The sequence below is a fragment of the Glycine max genome, chromosome 7 (genome assembly GCF_000004515.6).
Source record: "Glycine max cultivar Williams 82 chromosome 7, Glycine_max_v4.0, whole genome shotgun sequence".
NCBI lineage: Eukaryota > Viridiplantae > Streptophyta > Magnoliopsida > Fabales > Fabaceae > Glycine > Glycine max.
Window position 1 is genome coordinate 44626289 of NC_038243.2, and position 23803 is coordinate 44650091.

Genomic DNA, 23803 nt, shown 5'->3' on the forward strand with positions numbered 1-23803 from the left:
TTTCATAAACTTAAAATAAATAGATGAAATTCATCCATCAGTTCTTGCTCAGTCCAAAATCTTCGGGTCACTTGTTACATTTTTTTATAACAAAGTTCGTGTACAAATACCATAAATAAATAGTGTATGAAAGGTAGCATGAACTTTTTTGGGTACAATTCTATCGTGATTTTATTGTTGAAAACTTTTTCAAAGTCGGATGAATTTATTGCAAAGTTGAAACATTTTAGCATTTCTCTTTATGATCCTCGATCGTTGTACACGCATATTCTTTTGTATGAAGATCATGTGTTCGGTAATATGTATGTGGTAAATGGTTCTTGGACTACCGATAATTAGAGTCAGTAAACACGCATGGTTATCAACTTGCATGGCATAAAATACTAAAGCCGCAGACAAGATGTCTGTCTTCCAACCTAACTCTGCCTACTTGACGTAAGATTCTGAATCCTTGTATTATGGAAATTCCTCTAAGTTGTCTATATATTGCATGATTCAAGGTGTGTACAAAAAGGAACCTTCAAGTAGTATTATTGAGCATGTTGTTTCAAAAATATCATGACGAATAGTGGTCGTGGTCATCCAATCCCACGTTCTTCAAAGTCAAAGGCACAGCTGTTAAGACCAAGAACAAGTTGAGGAAATACGACGTCAACACAATTCATTCACGCTAAGCCTAAAATTCATTCATAAAGTTTAAGCAAGTATAGTACATCAACATCATAGATGAAAAATAATGTTAGAAACGCAACTGATAAATATTACATGCAAAATTTGCAATCATATAAAGGAGGAAATTATGACTTACTAAGAAGCATACGTGATTAGATAATTTATGGATCAAATACTACAATGTAAGTTCAACAGCCTCGAGATAAGATTTTAGAGGTTGAAAAATATTAGTTTTCAAATGATGGTCATGAAAAACAAGATAATAACCGAAGATGCTGTAAACAATGGAAGAAATACATCCGAGAAATCTCTGATTCGAAAATCACGTAGTTCATATGTTAGAATGTAAGACAACGACTTAGCTTGTTGAACAAGAGGGACACATGATAAAACAGTGGAGTGGACTATAAATAAATATGATTAAAGATGTGTCTCATTTTAGAAAGCAAATCATGTCAGATATAATCTATATGCCAATACCAATTCTAAATCTTCTGTCAGAATTTGACAGATAATATTGATCAGAAATTCATGCCAAATTAAATTTACCTTCATCTTCTTCATCTCCATTTTGACTAGTGAAGAATGGGGTGAGGTAGTTTTTATCTATTGCTGTAAAAGATGCAGCACTACAATAGAAAAGCAAAGAAAAGTTAGAAGTAGAAATATCATTAAGTAACAATAGATTTAGAATATCTTCAGTTTCAGAGCACAGACGATACCTCCTTTGGAATTCTTGTAGCTTCATCTTGATTTTGTTCCCTGATGACGGTTCTTCATCATCAGGAGAAATATACACATTGTTTCCCTCAAAATTCTTGTGGATGAAACCAAACGTATTAGTTGAAAGAGAGAATAGAAAGAAACATGTAGAGTAGATTCATTATAATGGTCATATCCTTTGCCAGGATAAAATGCACAGTCCCAATTCAGATGTTTAATTTAGAAGTTAACATACAATTCCACAACAAAGTTTACAAATAATGTAGTTTCTTCGAATTTAAAATTGAATTAAGGGCATTACATATGTCCTATATAACACTTAATGCTTGGTCAGGTATGTGGAACTTCTGTTCCGTCCTAGGTCATGGTAGCCGGTACTTAGCTTTAGACTATTTGATTTCTTTTCCCAAGTCAAATTTGCATGCTTCTGCTTCTTTCAGCAACAAATATAGCCTAGTTAATCTCTCTCTCTCTCTCACACACACACAGACAAATGATTTAAATAATTTATTTTTATTAACTTTCTGCGGGAGCTTTTGATAAAAAAAAAATTGTTTTCCCGTAAAAAATTCATCCCAAACATGTGTAAAGTATTTCAAAATAAGGTAGTCCCAACCACATCTCAGTCAAACGGAAGTCAGCTATGAGCTACCTGCAATATTTCACAAGGAAAAAGCTCTGCAATTGACTCATCGAAAAAAAATTACCGTTCTGGTACTAACCGAAGCCAAAGGACTCTCGACAGGACTGTCACTACCTACAACTTCTAAAGCTTCCAGCATGGTGCCCGTTGAACCGCCAATCAGTAATACCTGAAATAAAGTAAATAATATTTATTGTTGAGTAACTAGCCAGGTATAGTGAATGTGGAAAAGGTGGGGAAAATAATTGGTTGCTCCTAGTAACTTCAAGAAGAAAAATAAATGTGGACAAATCTTAGGTATAGTTTTTTTAGAAGTTTGCTATCAAGTTGTCCAATTAACAATGGCACTTCTACATTTTTTGACAGCTTATCAGGCATAGTATTCTCCATCTGAAATATCCAAATTTCTGTCTCTCCCACTCTGAGTTTTTCGAATGGCATACTTATCTTTACATAACAGTAAGCTCACTTATAGTTTGTTTAAATTTGGATTCAGATCTTGCACATGTTTTATCAACCCTAGACAAAACCACACATGAACAAGAGAAATGCAAGCAAAACTCTCTTTTGAATGCACTTTTATTAACCAATATTTATTAGAAATCACAAAAAATTGTGAGTCTAACTCATTATTTTATGGGTTTTAATAAATTTTAACCAATAATAGAGTGTGTTAGAGAGTGCACTCTTAGCACTCCTCTTTGAACAACAATAGAAAGCCAAAAAAGCAGGACAGAATCTTGTACCAAATGATTTTATTTAGAATAACAAATTATTGTCTCTGGTATGGCAATGAACAAAATATCTCATCTATGATTTCTAAGGACAGAAGGAAAAGATGTACACAATGACAATTTTAAAATGGAAAAAATTATGTGATAACATGCTTCGCATAGTTTTTTTTTCTTCTTCTCCAAATAGCCCCTTCTTAATTGTAGAATTCAATAGCAAACATAAGAACAACACTTAAGTTTCCTTCTAAATAGGAATCGTAGACACACAAACACATAATAAGTTTGAAAATAACATTCAAATTTTACAGAGTGACATAGCCAAGCCCCTTACACTGCCTCCATATTTATTTATTTTTCATGTAATGATTAGCTTAAATTAGATGATGACAACCATGAGCATGCCTACCGTCAAAACAACTATTGCTGTAGTTGCAGTTAAGATGGTCTGTCCATGTCCTTCTGGCAGATCATGAATTGATTGCAGAGCAAGGGCAAAGGCCATTGCCCCTCGAAGTCCTGTACATGTTCATATAGTAAAAAATTCAACAGGACAGGCAAAGCATTAAAGAACACACCAAAATCAAGAAGTAGTTTGTTTTATTGACAGAATCAGAAAAGTTTTCCAGATTATAGTTAATGATTTGCGACTTCCTCAAATCTTACCACTATACCAAAGTGCTTTCTGGTGTTTTGGCGGTATTTGTCGATAGGCAGGTCTGATCAAGTTGACTAGATAAGCACAAGAGAACACATTGGCTGCCCTGCATGAAGTGATCAGACAATATAGTTTACAATTTTGTGGATAAACATGAAACCTAATCATGATTAGAAGTGCCAAAGTGCACGGATATCTTTATATTTTACCAAACTAGCTAAAAGCCTGACGAGATCATATGTCACTATGATCAAATACTCATGACAATAGAAATTACAGCATAAATACCTTGCAATTCCAATGAATATCTGAAGTGGTTGCCAAGCAAGTTGAGGAAAAGGATAAATATGAACATGAAATGCTAGGCTAATACAAATCACAAAAATTCAAATTATAGGATCAAGGAAAGGATACAATGGAGAAGAATATAAATCCAACATGTGACCAGCTATGTTTCTCCATAGCAATATCAAAGCCCATGTAGATAAATCTGTAGATCATAAGATAAAATGATTCTCATGCATCATTAGAGGTAATGTTGAACCAGAAGGGAAATACTGCCATTGAATCCTCCTTACACAAATGTCTCTGCTAATGATGATATCAACTCAAAAAAAGCAGAGACAAATCTTTGAGAACTACGTGACAAATTTGAATATGTGTAATGCTTCATGACCTAAAACATATCACAAAAATACTCATAACAATGCTTTAACACACATGAAATGACACATAAAAATTATAATATGCAATTACCATTCCTGTGAACAATATTGACACAATACCAGACAGTCCAAGACCTTCTGCAAGCATGTACCTGAGAAATAAAATAATTTGCACCAACTTAAAGAAACTTATATAGAAATTCTAAAATAAAGTAGTGAATAAATGGTCCAAGGAGTTTTCTTACGAGAAGTATGGGAAAAGAACAAAAAGACAGCTCTCCAAGTTCTGAAGACTAAAATGAAAATTTTTCCGGTCAGTAATTTCCAGATATGACTTGCCAATATATTGAACCAAGAAATAAAATATAAATACTTACTTGTCAATATCCAACCCTGCATACTTAAATAGGTTCTGATAGTTAAGGTTTCACTATATTTTGTCTTTTAAATCTCTAAAGAATAAAGAGTTATTATGCTTATATATATGTATATATATAGTATATAGGACAACCATTAATTTAAAAGGATATTAAAGCAGATATAAATCCAACTCCAACACCTGCAGATCCGCCAAAAACAATGGTAAATTAGGAACATTGAAAATATAACAATTTATAATTAATTTCTCTCTTCTAGTCTCTTCTGCTAGAAGAGTTGTTATATTAATTTACTGGGTAAAAGCAACATAAAGCAAGCATAAAAGGCATTAGGTAATTCAACTATAATTTAACCTATCTTTAAAGCCAATAATACTGGTAATTCAGCTAACAAAACACTGTATAAACAGAACATTAGGTAAGATTTGTAAAACCAACCAGAAGACATTGAGCCAACAAAAGTCTCCAAAAATCTAACAATCACCATGAAGAAATTTTGTCCAGATGGATGACTTTTAACTACTGACATTGTCCTGCAAAGCAAGTATTTGAGTTAAAATGTAGTTTAATACTTCAAAGATACTTGGGTTAATTTTTATAAACATAGTTATTTTCATATACCTGTACAGAGAAATAGCCATCTGCCAGTAGTACACAGAGGAGGTTAGAGGGAGAGAAAGGCCAAACAGGAAAGAGGGAAATGATCAGCACGCAGAACCATCAATATTTATAACACAAATGATGCACCTCACCGGGATTATTATTATTATTTTTGTAGCAATAGAAACTTACTGCATCATTCAAAACAGATTCTCCAAAAACCAAGGCATATAGATTGACATCTGTGCCAAGCTCCTGCAATAAGGCAGGCAAAAGTACACTTGAGGAACAAATTGAATTGGATGTAAGGTGTATTGTATATGATATAACAATACTGAAAACAACAATCAATTAGAAAGACAAGCTAGTTGGATAGAAAGTAGGAAAGCATAAACCTTGGAATACGTATATGCAGCATGCAGTAATGGTAAAATAGAAAAAGAAGAATTAAAGCAGTACGTAAATGACATAACCTGAAAAATGGACAAAACAGTAACAGGGTCCGTGGCGGATATAAGTGCACCAAACATTAGGCACTCGACAAAAGGCAGTCTGTACATGAGGTACATCAACCCACCAAGATAACTGCAGGCGGCAGAGAAACTCATGTAATAAATGATATGGAAAGGGCAAAGGGATGATGAGAAAAACTTACACCAAGACACCGGTGACAATGGAAGCCAGAAAGGTGCCGAATATAGCAAATGTAACAATGGCTCCGAAATTAGCGAAGAAAGGCTTCTGGAAAGACCAAAAAGAGGCAAGTGAAAAAGCAGGGCTAGCAGGGTTGAAATGAAATGATAGAGAAAAAGAAACTTACGGGAGAGAGACTGAAGCCAGACTGAGTAAAGCGAGAAAAAATAAGGTCAAGGAATTAATGAATTAAGAGGGATGAAAAGTAAAGAAGAAGAAGAAGAAGAATGAAATGAAAGAGGATATAATATGATAGGAGGCAAAAGGAAGAGGAAGAAGAACTCCTCGTGAAAATTGAACCACGCCCTGCATGTAATGTAGGAGAGAGAGTGAGGTTACGTAAATGAATTGGAAATAGAAAGAGAAGGAGGAGATAATAAGGAAGGAAAGTACCTGATGCTGGTTTGAGTGTGAGAAATGTTAGCGAGAGTACCAACGAGTAAGCCAATGAGAAGAGAAGCGCTGGCTTCGGGAAGAACGTAAATCTTCTTGCGACGAAGGACGTGACCTAAGACGAATGACAAAACTAACATCATTATCTGAAGAAGAATTCCCACTCCCGCCGCCTGCTGCTGCTCTTTGCTGGTCCCATCCTCCTCCATCATCGATCCCTTTCCTTCTCACCTCTGCATTGCCTGCTATCAATTATTCAACCCATTACTCTTACGCTCGCCACGTGGAACAAAGCTACTTCGCCACCTCTTTATCAACACAAAGTGCACTTTTGACTTTATCTTATAAGTGTGTGGGACGTTTTCCTCACCCAACCCTTTTTTCTCTTCACTCACTTGTGTTTTGTTGCATTCCTTAATTACCATAGCTCAACTCCTTCCCCCAAGGTTCTTCTCTTTGTCTCACTTGTTTTCAAAAATACTTATATATCTTTTGTTTCTTTTCAATTTCATATTCTTTCCTCAATTCCCCAATTTGAACTCTTCTCTATATCTTTCCCCTACCTATTTCCCCCTTTTTCTTTTCAACACAAGCCTACTGTATAACAAGAAGCTAGGTTCCATCTTGGTGCTGCAAACTTGAGATTCTTTTTAGGTTGTGTTTATATTTTGCCGTCACGGTCTTCGCGTGAGATACTTCCTCAGCAGAAATTCTTTTTAATTTTGCTTAGGAAATTATGTAGATTTGGAAAATTTATATCTTTCAAACATCGGGTTTTTGGAATCACTTAGCAAGGAAGTGTAAATTCTTAAAGTATCAAATATTGAGGGTGTTTCATCGTAGACATGGTGGTACCTGATATCTTAGATTGAAATACAAGATAAACCTAGCAACATTGCTTTCTGCGTTTACTTTTTGCTCATCAACCATAAACTTTTATTATGCTCGAAGAAAATTTATTCGACCCAGAAGATTAGTGTTATCTTGTACATATAATAACTCCTGTATGTAGCCCAATTACTCCATTTTCTTTCCGTTTCCCTCTTATTATCCTCAAACAGAGAACACCCTACTGAAATTCTGAAATCTTTCAATAATTCTTTAGTAACAGTTATCCTTAATTCTGCACCTGCATATAATTAGAAGACATGGTCAACATCTTCTATGGTCTCCTTGTATTTCTTTTTGGCTTAGTTTATTATGTCGGCTCTATTGTCATATAATGGGAATGTTACTTGCCTGCAAATGAGACTATAGAATTCCTGGTGTCACTCTTTTTGACAAATTATTATTTGCTGACTGTTTTTGCAGAATTTAATTATGTAATCTAAATTCAGATATGCTCTTTGAATTTTTAATCATACAGTCTCGGCTTGATGCTTAAGTTCTGTTTTTGTTCTGCTGCTATTATAGCCTTCTGGCATCTCCATGATGACACAAGATTCATCAGAGGTGTTGGAAAAACATGCAAGCTCAGGCTCTGTTGTGAGGGGGAGTAGTGAATATATTAGACTGGTCATATCCGATGAACCAAGGGCGGTTGAAGCTGAAACCTTGCTGCCTCGAGCAGAATCAAGAATCAAGTCTTTCTGGTGGTGGATGAAATCCTTTTTATGGTGTGTTATCTTTGTGTTCCTTGCTTTTATTCTTGTGAAATGGGGAGTGTCACTTTTTTTTGAAAAGGTATTTCCTCTTACTTTACAACTATTCTGGTACTACTGTTGCATTTTCTGTTCAGTAAATGAACTGGTATTGTTGTTATTTGGCGGACATGCATTTGTTGATTTTGACAAACTTGTTGCACTCCTGTGTCACCATCAGTTTTCTAATATTTTTAAAATGTTGAAATTTGGTATTTTACTTGGCATCGGATATTAAGTCCTCAGTTATTGCTGCTAGTTCCATGCTCTCCCCTCACTTTATGTAAATTATTCTGCACCAGCATATAGTTTACTATGGCTATTTCAAATGTCTAAGAAAATATTTACATGAGTTGACTTAAATAATGTGTGATCCATTCTATACTATCCACTTTGCTGTGACTTCATTTAGACAATGACAAATACAGGGGTTTTAAAACTATATACACCATTGACATTTGACTTGTTTATAGAAGTAGCAAAAATATCATCCATGCTATATTTCTGCATTGAATTTCATCCATGCTTTATAGTAATAAACTTGAAGGGGAAAGCATGGATGAAATTCAATGCAGAAATATAGCATGGATGATATTTTTGCTACTTCTATAAACAAGCTTAAGTTTATATTCTAGATCTTGTGGAATGACATGCATTACATATGATGCTTGGAACATTTGATTTAATTCATATTTTGGAACTTTTATCTTTGTAATTTTGGTACTGCAGGTTCTTTACCCAATCATGGAATGGGAAGCTACTGCCTTTGGCCGTCCAGTTCTTGCTTTAGTACTAGTTGCCTCTCTGGCTTTATTCCCGGTGTTCTTAATCCCTTCTGGCCCCTCCATGTGGCTGGCTGGGATGATTTTTGGTTATGGCCTTGGCTTCGTTATAATAATGGTTGGAACAACCATTGGGATGGTGCTGCCATACTTAATTGGGCTACTGTTCCGTGACCGAATTCATGCAAGTCATTTTATTTCTTATATGATCAACACTCTTCTCAAATTTTGCGTTGTATTTTTCCTGAGTAGGTTTTGCCTTTTGTTTTTGGTTGTTGTTTCTTTATTCTCCAGCAATGGTTAAAGAGATGGCCCCAGAATGCTGCACTGATTAGGCTTGCTGGGGAAGGGAACTGGTCTCGTCAATTTCAAGTGGTTGCACTGTTTAGGGTTTCTCCTTTTCCCTATACTATATTCAATTATGCCGTGGTAGTCACAAATATGAGGTTTTGGCCCTACTTATGTGGATCAGTAGCTGGAATGGTACCAGAAGCTTTCATCTATATCTACAGGTTTGTTTCTTTCTATTTATGGTCCTTCATGGCTTAACGAGTACCCTACCCTACCCGAGTTTTTTTTAGCACCACATGTATGAAAATGAGAATTGAGAAGTTGAGAACCAAATATGACTTTTGATGGATATAGATGTGACTCAGCTTGGAACTTGTTTTCTTTTTAATTCTTTTAAATAAACTAACATCTTTTCTTCTCAGTGGTCGGTTAATAAAGACATTGGCAGACGCACAGTATGGGAAGCACCACTTGACTACTGTGGAAATCGTATACAACATTATTTCTTTCATTATTGCAATAGTTACCACTATTGCCTTCACTGTCTACGCAAAAAGGACTCTAAATGAACTCAAAATGGCAGAGTTGAATGATGAAGTTACCTCTGTTTCTGTAGAGATGGAGAAGCTTCCCCTTGAAAGGCCTAAACAGCTTAGTTTGCCAAAAATTTCGTGACAGTATATACTCGTGTATTACAACTTGCTTTAGGATTACATTAATAATATTTTTTCCTTTTGGTTTTCATATGACGATCCCTGTAACTAGGATGTGAGAGTGTGATAGAAAAACCAAAGGCCAAAAACAGTTACACTTATTTTCTCCATCAGACTTTTCTATTATGTCCGCCCATAAATCATTGCAGTCATTTGGATTGTAATAAAACAGTAATATTTTGGGAGGTTAAAGGATAAAATAATGAATTAAAAAACATTACTAAAGAAAAATCCCTGTTCAACTTTGCTAATTGGATTTAACACTTCTAGAGTGCATTTAGAAGATTTAGTGCAATTATATGTGTGTGTGTGTGTATATATATATATATATATATATATATATAAGTAATCAATAGTAAATGATTAGTTCAATGAGAATTAACTACTTAATGCAAATTATTGTGAATCATATTTAATTAATTCTAAAAAATATGAAAGGGCCTGTATGATGTGTATAAAGGGTTGAAGGCCTTATTGAATTGTAGTATTGTGCAATAAGTCTTTGACAGGTTCTCAAAATGGCACCAAGTATTATGCAATAAGTCTATGGGTTTGGAAAAATAAATGATACTCTTCATTTAATGTGTAAGATGTTCATTTCATATATTTATCCAAAACTTTAGTAATGGAAGAAAGGGAGAGATCTTGACCCGTATTATGCAGTTGTAAATTTGTGACTGCTCTTGATTTAGCGCTGTGATGTTCAGTTTCGGTGCTTACTAGACTGACACTGACATTACATGACAGTCTCAATCCCCGTTTGTAACCCTGGTATTGACATGACACTCCTGCTCTGGCACTGCCAGTAGGATCTTGGACAACAGAGAAGCTCAGTCAGATGTAGATGTTAATGCCCCCTTCCATCATTTTTTTTTTCTGGTTCATCAAGTGTTCTTGTTCGTGGTAATGCCATATTCATCAATTGTGTTTCGGTTTAGCTTCGACATGTCCCTCCTTTACCGTTGTTCTTCGGTATAATAGATGTACCTGTATGGACATGGTATTGGTGAACATGTTTCAGATAATGATTTCCTTCCACAACTTCCGAATGAAAAGGAAAGATGTACTACCCCATTTAATGATGTCTTAGCAGCTTCGTACTTGGCTCTGATTCAATGATACTCGACACCTCTCCGTGGTCCGTCATGGCAAAATTTATCAAGAAAAATATTTCAGGTGTACATTATTTCAAAAGGAAATATTAAATTAAAAAAAAAAACATTTTATTGAGTCTTTCTAGTGAATGATATTAGCGACTTTTGAAGTTGAAACTTGGAAATCAGCACAGCATTCAGCAATTGTATGCAACTTATGACGCCTCCATTTCGATATGATGGATTAGTGGCAAGTGATTACGGTTGTTTGATTTGAATAGGCAGGTGTATGCGCAGGTCAAGAAGAGTTGCTCTCAACTCATAAGCAATCTATCATACACACTCACCTGTTTCGTTGGAAACGAAACAATTGTTTATACCTACGTCTTCTGCATAAAACCCATGTTCTCACGTACGCATTTGATTGTTTTCACGACTAACCAGAAAATCCAGAAGAAAAAAAACATTTTAAGAAAGCACAACATTTAGAACAACTTCATGACCCTTTTGCAAATTTTAAAATAAAAAAGAAGTCCCCAAACTTGCAAAGCAAAAAGAAAACTGAGTAAGGTAATTGTAAGACATTAGATCTAAACGTGTCACCTACATTACATGCTGTTAGTTTTGCACGTTTAAAGAATTCAAGATTTGATACATACATACATACTATGTATATCACAAAAAAATAAGTAAACAAAAGACAGTCTCAAGTATTATGTAATTTTAATGCTAATCTTAAATCGAAGATTGTTCCTAGATTTCACTAGGCCTAGTTCCACTACTTCCATTTTTCCATGTGCGGCCGCCCTTGACTTCTTCGATCTACCTCCATCTTCAAAATCATGGTTTCCATGGTGCTGGAGGTGGTGGTGGTGTGGGAAACATTGGGGGAACAGCAGAGAAGAGGGTGTTTTTGTCAATTCCTGTGGTTTTATCACCGGACAATGCCACAAGTGCAGCCACTAAACCTGCATTTCCTGCTAGAGTTGGCTCAGTGTAGTTGTAGTTGGTTCGGACATCATGGAAATGATCGTGCTTGTCAGGACCAGCAACCATAGCACCAACAATTGTATGTGGGTTTGGCTTGGATGAGTCCCTCCATTTCCATCCTCCTTTACAGTTGTACTTAACCTTGTTCTTTGGTATAGACGCACCTCTATGGTGAACATGTTTTGGATAATGATTACCAAAACCTACAACATAGCTCATTTTCCGAGGGTTCTTCCCAAGGATGTAATCAATCTACAAAATCACCAAGACAGAGAAAGATTATTAGCCCAGACACTTGTATTACATCATCATTATTATTATGGAGCAGAAAACTAGCACCCACCTGGGTCTTTGCAAAGTCTCGAAGAACATCAGTTGAGAAGAAATTGGGTCCACAATACCATCCAGGTGTATCAGCAGCATCGAGATAATCACTGTAAAGGGCAGCCAAAAAGGCGGCATTGACAACATATTGGAGAGGCTGAGGCCTACCATGGTTTAATTGAATCAAGCCACCTGGTGCAGAATACAACGTTATTCCTATTAGAACTAACTAACAAGAATCGGAAAATGTGATGTGCAGAAGAAAAAGGGATTTTTTTTAAAAATAAAAATAAAAATTGTTTACCCCTTGTTCTATTAAAGCTGGTGAACATTGGGAGGTAGGAGCACATGACTATGCCTGTCTGATTGTGAAATGTGGTTAGAATATCTTCATAGGGAAAACCAGGACTCAGGAACAACCTCAAACGACTGAGAAGAACCTAAATAGAAGACAAGACAAGACATGAAATGACTTGAAGTTTAAAAATTGAATTGAGAATTGAAGGTGCGTACCTGAGCACCAGTAAGCTTGTTATCCCAGCTGAGGACACCGTAGTCAGGGCCTCCCCAGAAGGCGCCAGCGTGTTTGGCGAGGCGAGGAGTGGTAGCGAGCTTGAGGTAAGAGGAATTCCCAGTGGCAAAGTACATCCATGCCCCTCCCCAAACGAACTCATCCCAATAGCTGGTGGAATTGTAGAATACAGAAGCCTCCTTCCCATTTGGACTGTACCTCCCTCTCTGATCCCTAGAGAACTTAAAAAGCGTAGTCGCCCCGTGAACCAGCTTCTGCGAATACGCCCTGTTGTCCTTGAAAACAATGGAGGCCGCCGCCAACGCCGCCGCCATCTCGGCGGCCAAATCGGAGCATGTGGTGCAGGTCTGGGTGGGGCGGTCGTAGTCGATGTCCTCGGGACGCATCCAGCAGTAGTGGTCGTTGGGAGTGGCGCTCCCTTGGGAGGTGTCCCCGGATCCAACCTGCATGCCCAGCTGGGTGATGGTGTCGGCGGTGCTGTTGAAGTTCTTGAGAAGGTAATCGGTCCCCCATTTTATGATGTCCTTAACGTGACCCAATTCACCCGCAGCCTGGTACTTGCCGCTGTACTCGATCACGCTCCAGCTCAGCATGGTCAAGGAGAAGGACATGGGGAAGTTGAATTTTATGGCGTCGCCGGCGTCGTAGTAACCGCCCACCAGATCCTTAATGACGGGAGGCACGCCGTCATCCTTGCCGTCATGCAGACAGGAGTTGCCTCTCCAGGAAACATTGTTGTGGCGAGGGAGCTTTCCGGATTTCTGGGCGTTGAAGAAGAGGAGGGCCTTGTGGAGGGCGATGGTGTAGTTGTCGGGAGGGGGGGGCTTGTGGTGGTGGCGGGGGACGGTTTTGACGATGAGAGTGATGAAGGCGGAGAGGAAGGCGAAGACGGCGAGGGTGCCGAGGGTCCAGATGAAGAGCTTGCGGCTGACGATGATGCAGCCAAGGTCTACGTAGGTTTTCTTGTTCTTTTTCTGTTCTCCGGCGCCCAAGAGCCAGCTCTGTTGGGTCTCGTCTAAAGCGCCTCGGTCCAGCTCCTGGAGATTCCGGCTGCGCTCGTCGTCCGTGGCGGAGTCGGTGGCGTGAATCTCCAGCGGGCCTCCCCACGGATCCCTACCGTACATACTCATTTTCCCACACTCAAAGGATTCTTCCAATCCTGCTTTTTAACAAACTCATCTTGCCATTTGCCTACACCCACCCCTCTCCCTCATCCAACGCCCAATTATACATTTCCCTTTCTATCTTTCACTTTTTTTCCTTTATCGTAAAAAGTTTTTTTTTTTTTATATATAAAAATTCAACTTAAATAATATTTGCATTTACTTAAATAGGACATAATTTGAAACAATATATACACTAAGCAGTAATATTAGTTCAAAGTTAAAATTTATTCGTAACAGTTAAAATAGTTGAAAAATTAAAATTACATAAAAGATAAAAATAATAAATTTTTATTTTAGAAAAGATTAAAAAAATATAATAATAAATATTTAAGGATAAAATAATAAATCATTGGTCGTATGTTAAATTGCATTGCCCTAATTCATCGTATGACAACTTACTTTCCTCATTGTTGTCCAAGCAGAGTGAGTTCCCTATTCTAGCAAGATTGCATGAGACATATAATGAGATCCCTGCATTCCAGGAGGCTCTGCCAGAGAACCAGCCTGATGCAGTACACTTGTTGAACCAGTAATTTGGAACAGGTAAGCTATCTCTAAAGCACTTTGGAATATAATTAAGCTCCATCTATTATTTGCCTCCTTTTTAAAAAAAAAACTTTTCAAATGTGTTTATTTTATAATATACCAATTTTAAGTGGCTTTTTTTTTTTAAATCTGGGGCACAGTTCTTAATTTTCAACTCTATTATTGATTCCATCCCAGAAATGTCAGCTGATATTAAGTTGGAGAAATTGCAGCAGGAGCTCTACTGACTCAGCATCCGGATGAATTTGTTGTTAAAGTATAAAAAGATAATACTCAATATAGCAATAAGGTTGCCACATGCATTGTTTATTGCACACATAATGTACAATTGAATAAATATTGGTTTGGGGTGTATTTCTGTAAAGCCTTATGTTTATTTTCCATTTGATATTCTTCCCGGAATCCCAGTCAATCTAGCTTGATGGATGGCTCTTAATGGTCATGTTTTAGGTTGAATTGGTGTTTCAAAAAGTTACATTGAACTAATTTTAAAACTCACCTTGCGAGCTCTTGAGATCATGTTCACCATTTTCTCCAACCTCAGACCCTACTCAAAAAAGAATTCCTAGGGTGAAAGTCGCTTTACCACGCATTAGATTGAAATATAACAGTTGTACTTATGCTCTGGAGTACAATTTAAATGCACTTCAACTACAAAGTAAACACAAATTCCTAAAAATGACTTGGGTTAGCCATAGCAACTAACACTTGCTCTGTATCTTTGTCAGAGTTTACTTTTCAATTTCATGTTGCACTTCATAACTATTTATAATCTAACAGAGAAATGATTATTGTTTACAGGCAGATTTGTTTTTAGCACCTCAATTAGATGCAGCAATTAAGAGATTCAACGTTGACATGGTTCAATTCGTACCATTTTGGTGGGGAATAAAGGATGATAATAAAATGTTTGAATTTGCTTTGGTATCGTTATTATAGCTTCTTTGATAAAGGGTGTGACGTGATCTTCACTGCCTTCCTACTTATAAATAAAATTTTGAAGGCAAGGCACTTTTAGGCTTTTATCCTTGTGTTTGGTCTACCATCCTGTTCCTAACCAATTGTATATTTGTGTAAACGACGTTGGACCTTAGCAATTAGCTCCAACTTTTTGTTGGGCATCTTTTTAATGAGTAATTGTTTAATACTAACCCTTTAATGTCCTCCAAATTATGCTAGTAATGTAGAAGCCTGTTCTTAGTTATCATACGTAACTTTTTATACAGTATTTTATTCCTTTTTATTGTGTGTATTGTTTTAGAATTTAATTAGAATACAGTGACACCACAATTTTTTTTTTTACATCCTCATCCTATCATACATTGTCATGCAATTAAAAATTGTTGACTTCTATAATAATTATTTTAAAAGTTTAATTTTGTAAAGTTGCTTATACCGTCAACTAATTCAAAATCACCCTTAATTTTAATATATTATTGGTGACTCGGTGTAAAGTTGAATTTTAAATAGTTGATAGTGTAAAAATCTTTAAACCCACACGGTATCAAAATCAAACTCATTTGTTTGAAAATATTTTCATATCGTATAACTTTCCCTTATTTTTATAAATAACTTGGTATTTTGTAATATACAAAATCTTATGTCATAGAACAATATTTATTGTCTAAATTCATAGACCACTATTCCTTTTATTGTTCAAACAGAAGGAATTCCCTACTCTATCAAGATTACACGAGACATATATTGAAGTCCCAGCATTTAGGAAGAACCAGCCAGATGCAGTACATTAGTTGAACCTATAATTTGGGAGTGGTAACTGGTAAGAGATCTATACACTACAGCACTGGAGGCAATTTTTGATAGCCATACGGTTTTTTATTAGCTGTTTTAATTATAACCTCATCTCTATTCATTGGTCCGAATAAAATTCGACTTATTTGATTTGTAATTTTGAGTTTTGCTAGTTCTGTTAATGTGCCGAGGATAATATTATACATTATATTATATAAATTATAATTGGTTTTTATGACTTTGAACACCATAGTTAGATATTCAAAACTTGATTTTAATTGATTGATCATTGATCACAGAGATGTGACCTGATATTAGGTTGGAAATTTTGCAGCAGGAGCGACTGATTGGGCATCATTAGTAACTCTTGCAATAAGGTTGCTGGGTACAATATCATGGACGGCGGATAATAGTGATTTGGTTTGTATAACTAAAAAGCCTTGTGATTATTTACTTTAGATTGCTGCTTTTATACCTTGATGCATGGTTCTTAATGGTCACATGATTCTTTGATCGTTTTTTTTACTTGCATTTTGGACCCTTTTAATGGTCCATGTTTGATTTTGATTTCTCGATGAGAATGTACGTGAAGTGTTACGTGAGATTGAGAGTGGGAAAGAGAGAACAAAGTTTTTTAAAACAAAATAATTATTAAATTACTTAAATAGCACCAAAACGAATTACTTAAAGTAAGATAGTAACTCTTGATTATAATGAGAAATAAAAATAATAATCTTACAAGATCATATATATTTTTTTTGACAGCCTTATCTCTTATCTCATTGTAACGATAGGAGTCGTCCTCCCGCTATATATTTCATATTCTGGCATACTATAAACGGCAACTGAACTGTGTGACAAAAGAGGAGACCACGCAAAGAGAGCCACACTAAGAAATGATAGCTTTCAAACTTTTTGGATTTTGTTTATATATGTACATCACTGGACTGAATGCAGCGGATATGTCAAACATAAATCTTGCTTAAGGTTAATGAGTTGAAAAGTCTGGATAAGGTTTTTGCTTTTGGTTGATGATAAGGTGTTAAATTTGAATGAGACTCGTCGATCAATTATATGCTCAATTCATTTATTAGCGTTTACCAATTCATATTAACTTTATTATATTTTATGAATTTAAATAACCTATTGGGTGGCTCTCGTTGTAAAAGTTTGAGATTCAAACTTAGTTTTTTGCAGGGGTTTCATTTCCGTTCCGTGCGTATGTAATGGCCTTCATCCACCCTTGAATCGAAAAAATAAAAGATTCAAACTTTACTGTGGCATTGTACACTATAAAAATGTATAGAATTTTAAATTAAAATTATCAATTTTTTTATAATGAAAAGTAGTATATTTCTTCATATTGTCTTATATATATTGGTTTAAGTGATGTAAAAAATATTGAGGAAATGATTTAAAATTGGGTAATGCGTTGATTGTCTTACGTGAAAGGATGAAATTGTGTGGTCATCTATCAGCAGCAGAAAATTAATAAATACAAATAAACTTGAGCATGTTAAAATTCAATGCGAGAAATCCTTTTCCTTCTAGTATTTCACTATACGGTTGGTTTAACATGACACATACCTTAAATATGCAGACTGTATCTTATTGACTTTTTCGAACAATAGTGTATGCGGTGGTGACTGGTGAATGGACTCGGAAGGAAGGTGGATTTATATCAAAGGAAATTAAAGGATTCATTATTTATATATATACGGGAAATTAAGTAAGTTATGAGAATGATAATATATTTACTATACTACGTACTTCAGATGATAATGGGAGAAAAAGCTGCAATGCTACCTCTGATGCTTATTCTCAATTATATTATGTTGGTTTCGGTTGCGGTAGCACAAACAAATAATGATGATTGTAAGATCAAACGTTATGTCCCTATATATGCATTACATAATTTGCATATCTCTGTCTCTACGTACCTTTTTCTAAATCAGAAGCTATTCATTATTCAGTTATCTTATCATCCATATAGAGGTTTAATTTGTTTCTCTAGCTAAAATATACCGAGAGAAGAGTATATTCAAGCTATAGAGGCAACTTAATCTTTATATAACAGCTCTTGACTATTCACCATATATTCAGTTCTCTTCCACACATCTACAGTGTAATTAATCATGCCTAGTTTGAATGGTTCTATACGTATACTCTTAATTAATTTTGCATTCAGTCACAGCTCTGGTGTCTCTTACAAGTACCTGGCAGAATAAACCTCTCAATTGGAAGGGATCACCAGATCCCTGTAATGATGGTTGGGATGGAATCAAGTGCATCAACTCACGTGTTACTTCCATGTAGTATACACACATATATCTCTTCTGAATGTCCATTCAAAGTTGTTAATTTGTAGATTTAATTTGATATTAACTTGCTTGCTAGCGAGTATTTCAGAAGATTAACAGGCTTGGATATAAAAGGCGAGCTTTCAGAAGATATCGGGTTACTGTCTGAATTGGAGACGCTGTAGGTTTTTAATTTATTGCACTCAGCATGCTTCTGCAATAAATTATTTATGATTTCATCCCTTTTGATTTCCTTGTTTCTGATTTGTAGAGACCTCTCTCACAATAAGGGCTTAACTGGTTCACTTCCACATTCAATTGGAAATTTGACCAAGCTGTCAAACTTGTAAGGGGAAATTGGTGGAATGTTATAGTACTAAAGATTATACCCCAAAACCGAATTAATTCCTAATGGAAATTAACTGTTGTTTCTCCTTTATGTTCATGTTTCAGATTTCTTGTTGATTGTGGTTTCACTGGTCCTATTCCAGATGAAATAGGATCCCTTAAGGAGCTGGTCTTCTTGTAAGGACTTCTTCTGACTCTACCAGCAAAATATAGTATATATGATCATAACAGAATGAATTAATATTCTGTTATGTGAATGTGACAGTGAAAGTAAGTTAATTTGTACTTTTAATGGCAGATCTTTAAATTCTAACAGCTTTAGTGGAGGAATTCCGGCTTCTATTGGTAATCTACCAAAACTGAATTGGTTAGATATAGCTGACAATCAGCTTGAAGGAACCATTCCCATATCAAGTGGCAGTACACCTGGTCTTGATATGCTTCTCAGTACCAAACACTTGTATGTATAATATTTTGCTTACTCGTTCTTTCTTATAGCCAGCAATGATTTGCTATATATGTCTATCGTCTTACATATATAAATTTCCATTAATATCTACAGTCATTTTGGGAAGAATAAGCTTTCTGGCACAATTCCTCCACAACTTTTTACCTCGGAAATGACTCTTATACATTTGTAAGAGCTGTCCTCATATTTGAACTCATTAAACACGTTAATAGTTAACGAGTATCACATAGTAATAAAAATTGAAAACAATTATTTTAGTTTTTTGAGAATAAAGATTAAAGATTTTTTTCATACAAACTAAAATCTAAATTAACTCATTTTACAGGAATTAAAAACATATTTAAGTTTAATAATATACAAAAATGAGGAGAGTCACTAATTACAATGAATTTTTTTTTGTACAAATGAAAAGTACAATACTTTTCTACCAAAACTAAACCTAGTTGGTTTTTCTTTTAAATTCGCAACTATCAATAGATTCTTGTCTTACTATGCAATACATCTATCTACGTGGATATATTTTGGGGCAGGCTTGTTGAAAACAATCAATTTGAGGGCAACATTCCTTCTACTCTTGGACTTGTTCAGAGTCTACAGGTGGTGTAAGTGTCTCTCTCTCTCTCTCTCTCTCTCTCTCTCTCTCTCTCTCTCTATATATATATATATATATATATATATATATATATATATATCACATTCTCTTACAACTTATAAAAATAACTTCCTCTTGTTTTGGTCTTCTTTGGCTCAAATATCCTGTTCTGTTCTGCCTACAGGCGCCTTGATGACAATTTGTTAAGAGGACATGTGCCTCTTAACATCAACAATCTTACCCACGTCAATGAGCTGTAAGCTAGCTAGGAGACAAAAATAACTTGTCACAAAACGCTATGTTCTTGTTTTGGGTAGTAACAAGTATATTATTGTTGGTAATTGTAGCAACGATGTAATTAAAGAGGTTTCTGGATTTTTCCTCTCCAGGTACTTGCTCAACAATAAGCTGTCAGGCCCCCTGCCCAACCTTGAGGGAATGAACCAACTCAGCTACTTGTAATTAATAACTTGTGCTTATATTTATATTAGTATTGTTACTGTTATTATATTAGAGTTAATTTTGTGTATTTGTTTTTACATCATGATGACAATTTTATATTATGATTTAACTTGTCACTCAAAGTATGTATCAGTATTACTTTTTTTTTTTGAGAATGAGCAACTTTTTGAAGGGATATGAGCAACAACAGTTTTGATGAATCGGATTTTCCAGCATGGATTTCGACTCTTAAGTCTTTGTCAACACTGTACGTACGTCTTTCTCCATGCATTTATTCCACCAAGATCTCTATGCATGATGTCAAGTTTATAGCTAGCTCTTGTTTTTTCATGACAGGAAGATGGTAAACACAGGACTTCAAGGGCAGATTCCTGATTCTTTGTTTAGCCTTTCCAAGTTAAAGAACGTGTGAGTACCTACGACCTACCTCTACCTGCGCCTATTTTGATTTTTCTTAGTGTGAGTTTGTGACCAAAATATATATGAACTTGTTTAATTTAATTTAACGTGTGAACATAGGATACTAAAAGACAATAAAATCAACGGTAGCCTGGACATTGGCGACACATACAGCAAGCAACTGCAATTCATTGATTTGCAGAACAATAAAATTGAAGACTTCAAGCAACAAGACATGGCACCCTCCAGTCTCAAGATAATGTAAGCCACTATAAATTGAGTTAGACAATAAAACAATTTTTAGGGGACAAATTGATTGCTAGCTAACAAGTAAGTAGTATGTACGAAAACTAACATTTTTGTTTAAAACTTTATCCCTTTCTTTGATGCTTACTATTTATCTTCAGACTTGTTCAGAACCCAGTTTGCGAGGAATCATCAGGAGTGACAAAGGGTTACTGCTCCATCCCAGAGCTGAGTGTACCATCATCGACAACAGGAAAGAATTGTGAACCTGCTACCTGCAGTTCCGGTGAGGTTTTCAGCGCCCACTGCAAATGCTCACATCCATACACGGGAACTTTAAGGTTCAGAACACCCTCTTTCTTCGACTGGGGAAATGATACCTCCCTCCAGGAACGTCTTATGCATACCTTTCAGTTTTGTAATCTACCTGTGGATTCAGTTTCCTTGAGCATTCGTGATAACTACCCATCTCTTGAATTCACCTTACAAATATTCCCTTCAAGCCGTGATTATTTCAGCCAAGGAGAGATTCTGAGAATAAGTTCTGCACTAAGCAACCTCACTATGGATGCCTTTTATTTTTATCCTGATGAATATGAACACTATGGTATGCTGGTATCTATTTTATTTTCCACCTGGTGTGTGTGTGTATATATATATATATATTAATGCTGTTGATTATTTCAATGCTCCATTTTTATCACATAGCTTTTGTCTCTTATCATTTAGAAGAACCTACCGAGTCAAGTAAATCATCAAATGCTGGCTTCATAATTAGAGCAGCAATTGGCGGTGGTTCTTCCCTGCTTGTGTTACTACTCCTCACAGGGGGTTGTGCTTTATGGCTAAAGAAAAAGGCAGAAAAAGCAATCCAACAAAATTTCCCGTTTGGTATGATAAATTATATACGTACTTAGCTTCTGCTTTACTAGTTTGTTTAATTAATGTTTAGTTCCACTCATGCAGGAAGCGGGGACCCGATTGACAGCAATAGTGGCATCCCTCAGTTAAAAGGGACAAGGAGATTCTTTTTTGAAGAGCTTCAGAAATACACCAACAAATTTTCGCAAGATAATGATATTGGATCCGGGGGCTATGGAAAGGTCTTTAATGTTTCTTTTTATTTTCAAAGAGCTGCTAATGTTTAGCTACGTATGAAACAAGTCTCCATATCAACTATTCAATTTCAACTCATTTTCACCAATTTATATGGAACTCTTCCCTTCAATAATTTTTTACTACTATCAATTTATTTAGTGTGCTTGGTAAGCTTCTCAAATTAATTATGCTTCATGATGTAATAATATTGGTCAAATTTCGTGCCTAAATTTTAACATAAAGATATGTGCAAATCATGGAGATTCAACCCGAACATAATGTCTCATGTCTGAGAGTTTAATTAATGCTGACAGGTTTATCGAGGAATTCTACCCAATGGGCAACTCATAGCCATAAAACGAGCTAAAAAAGAATCTATTCATGGAGGGCTCCAGTTTAAAGCTGAGGTTGAGCTTCTATCAAGGGTCCACCATAAGAATCTTGTCAGCCTTTTGGGTTTCTGTTTTGAGCGAGGAGAACAAATTCTGGTGTATGAGTATGTTTCAAATGGAACTTTAAAGGATGCTATCTTAGGTACATATGTTAATTAATACCCTTATTATAGCAGAGATTAGTGTTTATACTTTATAGTTTCTTTGGACAGCTCAACTAGATCATTTATTCTACTTCCACCTTTGGGGAACTATTAATTTTCCCAGGTGGGCCAAAGTCGAAGCAGTAAAAGATATTTCATGTCTGTTTGTCTTTGTCATAGAGATATATATGTTTTGATGAATAAAATAAGAGGGTATGTATAGGTTATTGATCTCTTCTATGAAAGGTGCCAATTACTTCACAGATATATCATTGTTACGGCATTTGTTCAAATTATGAAGCCAAGAAAATAATAGTGATTGACTCAACCCTTTCTTATACCCATGCATGTGATATATATGCAGGGAATTCAGTAATTAGGTTGGACTGGACTAGACGACTAAAAATAGCACTTGATATTGCAAGGGGCTTGGATTATCTTCATCAACATGCCCATCCTGCTATCATCCACAGGGACATCAAATCAAGCAACATTTTGCTGGACGAGTGTTTGAATGCTAAAGTTGCTGATTTTGGTCTTTCCAAGATGGTTGATTTTGGAAAGGATCATGTTACCACTCAAGTAAAAGGGACGATGGTTGGTGCTTGATACCTTATTTGCTACACTACTACCCGAAAAAAAATATCATGACTACTAAATGAATGTTGAACATGGTTGATTTCATGTTTGCATTGTTTTTAAAAACTCATTAAGTAGTAGTAATAAATTATTGTTCTTGATGCAGGGATACTTAGATCCAGAGTATTATACAAGTCAGCAATTGACGGAGAAGAGTGATGTTTATAGCTATGGAGTGTTAATGTTGGAGTTGATAACTGCAAAAAGACCAATTGAACGAGGGAAGTATATTGTGAAGGTGGTTAGGAAAGAAATTGATAAGACTAAAGATTTATATGGTCTTGAGAAGATTCTGGACCCAACCATTGGTCTAGGGTCAACATTGAAGGGTTTGGAGATGTTTGTGGATCTTGCAATGAAGTGTGTTGAAGATTCACGTCCTGACAGGCCTACAATGAATGATGTGGTGAAAGAAATTGAAAATGTGTTGCTGTTAGCTGGTTTGAACTGCTCAACTGAATCAAATTCATCTCGCTATGACGAGGTAAGTGTGCAATTCTCACCATCCCTACAGCAATGAGGATCTCTTGTTTCAAGCCTATATGATTGAACGGAAAATCTTGGATGAATGCGTTTAAACCGAACTGGTTTGTATATTAGAGCCTTAAGAAGGCCTAGTCTTAATATTTCTGACCTACTAATACTTTTATTACGTACAACAATATACATATATATGCGTGTAAATGTTACTGGTTAATTATTTTGTATAATAAAGTGACATTGCCAAAAA

General features: G+C 35.6%; 3 protein-coding genes, 1 long non-coding RNA gene and 1 pseudogene across 9 annotated transcripts; 3 read left to right on the forward strand and 2 right to left on the reverse strand.

Moving 5' to 3' along the window:
- Window positions 1–303: 303 nt before the first annotated feature.
- LOC100810105 (sodium/hydrogen exchanger 6) lies at window positions 304–6367 on the reverse strand. 2 transcript variants are annotated; one of them, XM_003528670.5, is made up of 21 exons: window positions 6156–6367; window positions 6009–6068; window positions 5890–5914; window positions 5725–5810; window positions 5543–5654; window positions 5262–5324; window positions 5091–5110; window positions 4908–5002; window positions 4623–4651; window positions 4470–4501; window positions 4338–4385; window positions 4184–4244; window positions 4006–4103; window positions 3842–3917; window positions 3716–3735; window positions 3436–3533; window positions 3179–3288; window positions 2118–2207; window positions 1395–1489; window positions 1222–1301; window positions 304–615 (listed from the first exon to the last, which is right to left on the reverse strand). In XM_003528670.5, the coding sequence occupies exons 1-21, from the start codon at window positions 6365–6367 to the stop codon at window positions 557–559; spliced, it is 1569 nt and encodes a 522-aa protein (XP_003528718.2). In that variant the 3' UTR covers window positions 304–556. The 2 variants fall into 2 exon arrangements, with proteins under 2 accessions (XP_003528718.2, XP_006584123.1); XM_006584060.4 differs by having other exon boundaries at window positions 2103–2207.
- LOC100803521 (TVP38/TMEM64 family membrane protein YdjX) lies at window positions 6367–9612 on the forward strand. 3 transcript variants are annotated; one of them, XM_041017464.1, is made up of 5 exons: window positions 6367–6503; window positions 7569–7838; window positions 8525–8761; window positions 8872–9089; window positions 9291–9612. In XM_041017464.1, the coding sequence occupies exons 2-5, from the start codon at window positions 7584–7586 to the stop codon at window positions 9541–9543; spliced, it is 963 nt and encodes a 320-aa protein (XP_040873398.1). In that variant the 5' UTR covers window positions 6367–6503; window positions 7569–7583; the 3' UTR covers window positions 9544–9612. The 3 variants fall into 3 exon arrangements, with proteins under 3 accessions (XP_040873398.1, XP_003529688.1, XP_014633778.1); XM_003529640.4 differs by having other exon boundaries at window positions 6468–6601; XM_014778292.3 differs by lacking the exon at window positions 6367–6503 and adding an exon at window positions 6678–6809.
- Window positions 9613–11241: 1629 nt separating this feature from the next.
- On the reverse strand, window positions 11242–13742 carry LOC100804055 (endoglucanase 25). 2 transcript variants are annotated; one of them, XM_026129362.2, is made up of 4 exons: window positions 12503–13742; window positions 12294–12351; window positions 12009–12181; window positions 11242–11917 (listed from the first exon to the last, which is right to left on the reverse strand). In XM_026129362.2, exons 1-4 carry the CDS (start codon window positions 13649–13651, stop codon window positions 11516–11518), a joined length of 1782 nt encoding a protein of 593 aa, XP_025985147.1. In that variant the 5' UTR covers window positions 13652–13742; the 3' UTR covers window positions 11242–11515. The 2 variants fall into 2 exon arrangements, with proteins under 2 accessions (XP_025985147.1, XP_003529689.1); XM_003529641.5 differs by having other exon boundaries at window positions 12294–12429.
- Window positions 13743–14049: 307 nt separating this feature from the next.
- On the forward strand, window positions 14050–16465 carry LOC102660583 (uncharacterized). 2 transcript variants are annotated; one of them, XR_005892420.1, is made up of 3 exons: window positions 14050–14230; window positions 15898–16013; window positions 16320–16465. It is a non-coding gene; the product is annotated as an uncharacterized lncRNA (long non-coding RNA). The 2 variants fall into 2 exon arrangements; XR_005892419.1 differs by lacking the exons at window positions 15898–16013; window positions 16320–16465 and adding an exon at window positions 14411–14739.
- Window positions 16466–17497: 1032 nt separating this feature from the next.
- Window positions 17498–23803, forward strand: LOC100811173 (leucine-rich repeat receptor protein kinase HPCA1-like; annotated as a pseudogene).

What these genes read in the sequence shown, in the direction of transcription:
- LOC100810105 (XM_006584060.4), bottom strand. Translation starts at nt 6,367, where the DNA reads ATGATGGAGGAGGATGGGACCAGCAAAGAGCAGCAGCAGGCGGCGGGA. An exon ending in ATTGTCACCGGTGTCTTGGT is followed by an intron (nt 5,655 to 5,724) that starts GTAAGTTTTTCT and finishes TGCCGCCTGCAG; the next exon opens with TTATCTTGGTGGGTTGATGT. An exon ending in GAAAGCACTTTGGTATAGTG is followed by an intron (nt 3,289 to 3,435) that starts GTAAGATTTGAG and finishes GAACATGTACAG; the next exon opens with GACTTCGAGGGGCAATGGCC.
- LOC100803521 (XM_041017464.1), top strand. Translation starts at nt 7,584, where the DNA reads ATGATGACACAAGATTCATCAGAGGTGTTGGAAAAACATGCAAGCTCA. An exon ending in TGTCACTTTTTTTTGAAAAG is followed by an intron (nt 7,839 to 8,524) that starts GTATTTCCTCTT and finishes TTGGTACTGCAG; the next exon opens with GTTCTTTACCCAATCATGGA. An exon ending in GCTTTCATCTATATCTACAG is followed by an intron (nt 9,090 to 9,290) that starts GTTTGTTTCTTT and finishes TTTTCTTCTCAG; the next exon opens with TGGTCGGTTAATAAAGACAT.
- LOC100804055 (XM_003529641.5), bottom strand. Translation starts at nt 13,651, where the DNA reads ATGAGTATGTACGGTAGGGATCCGTGGGGAGGCCCGCTGGAGATTCAC. An exon ending in CAGCTTTAATAGAACAAGGG is followed by an intron (nt 12,182 to 12,293) that starts GTAAACAATTTT and finishes ATTCTGCACCAG; the next exon opens with GTGGCTTGATTCAATTAAAC. An exon ending in GAGACTTTGCAAAGACCCAG is followed by an intron (nt 11,918 to 12,008) that starts GTGGGTGCTAGT and finishes GTGATTTTGTAG; the next exon opens with ATTGATTACATCCTTGGGAA.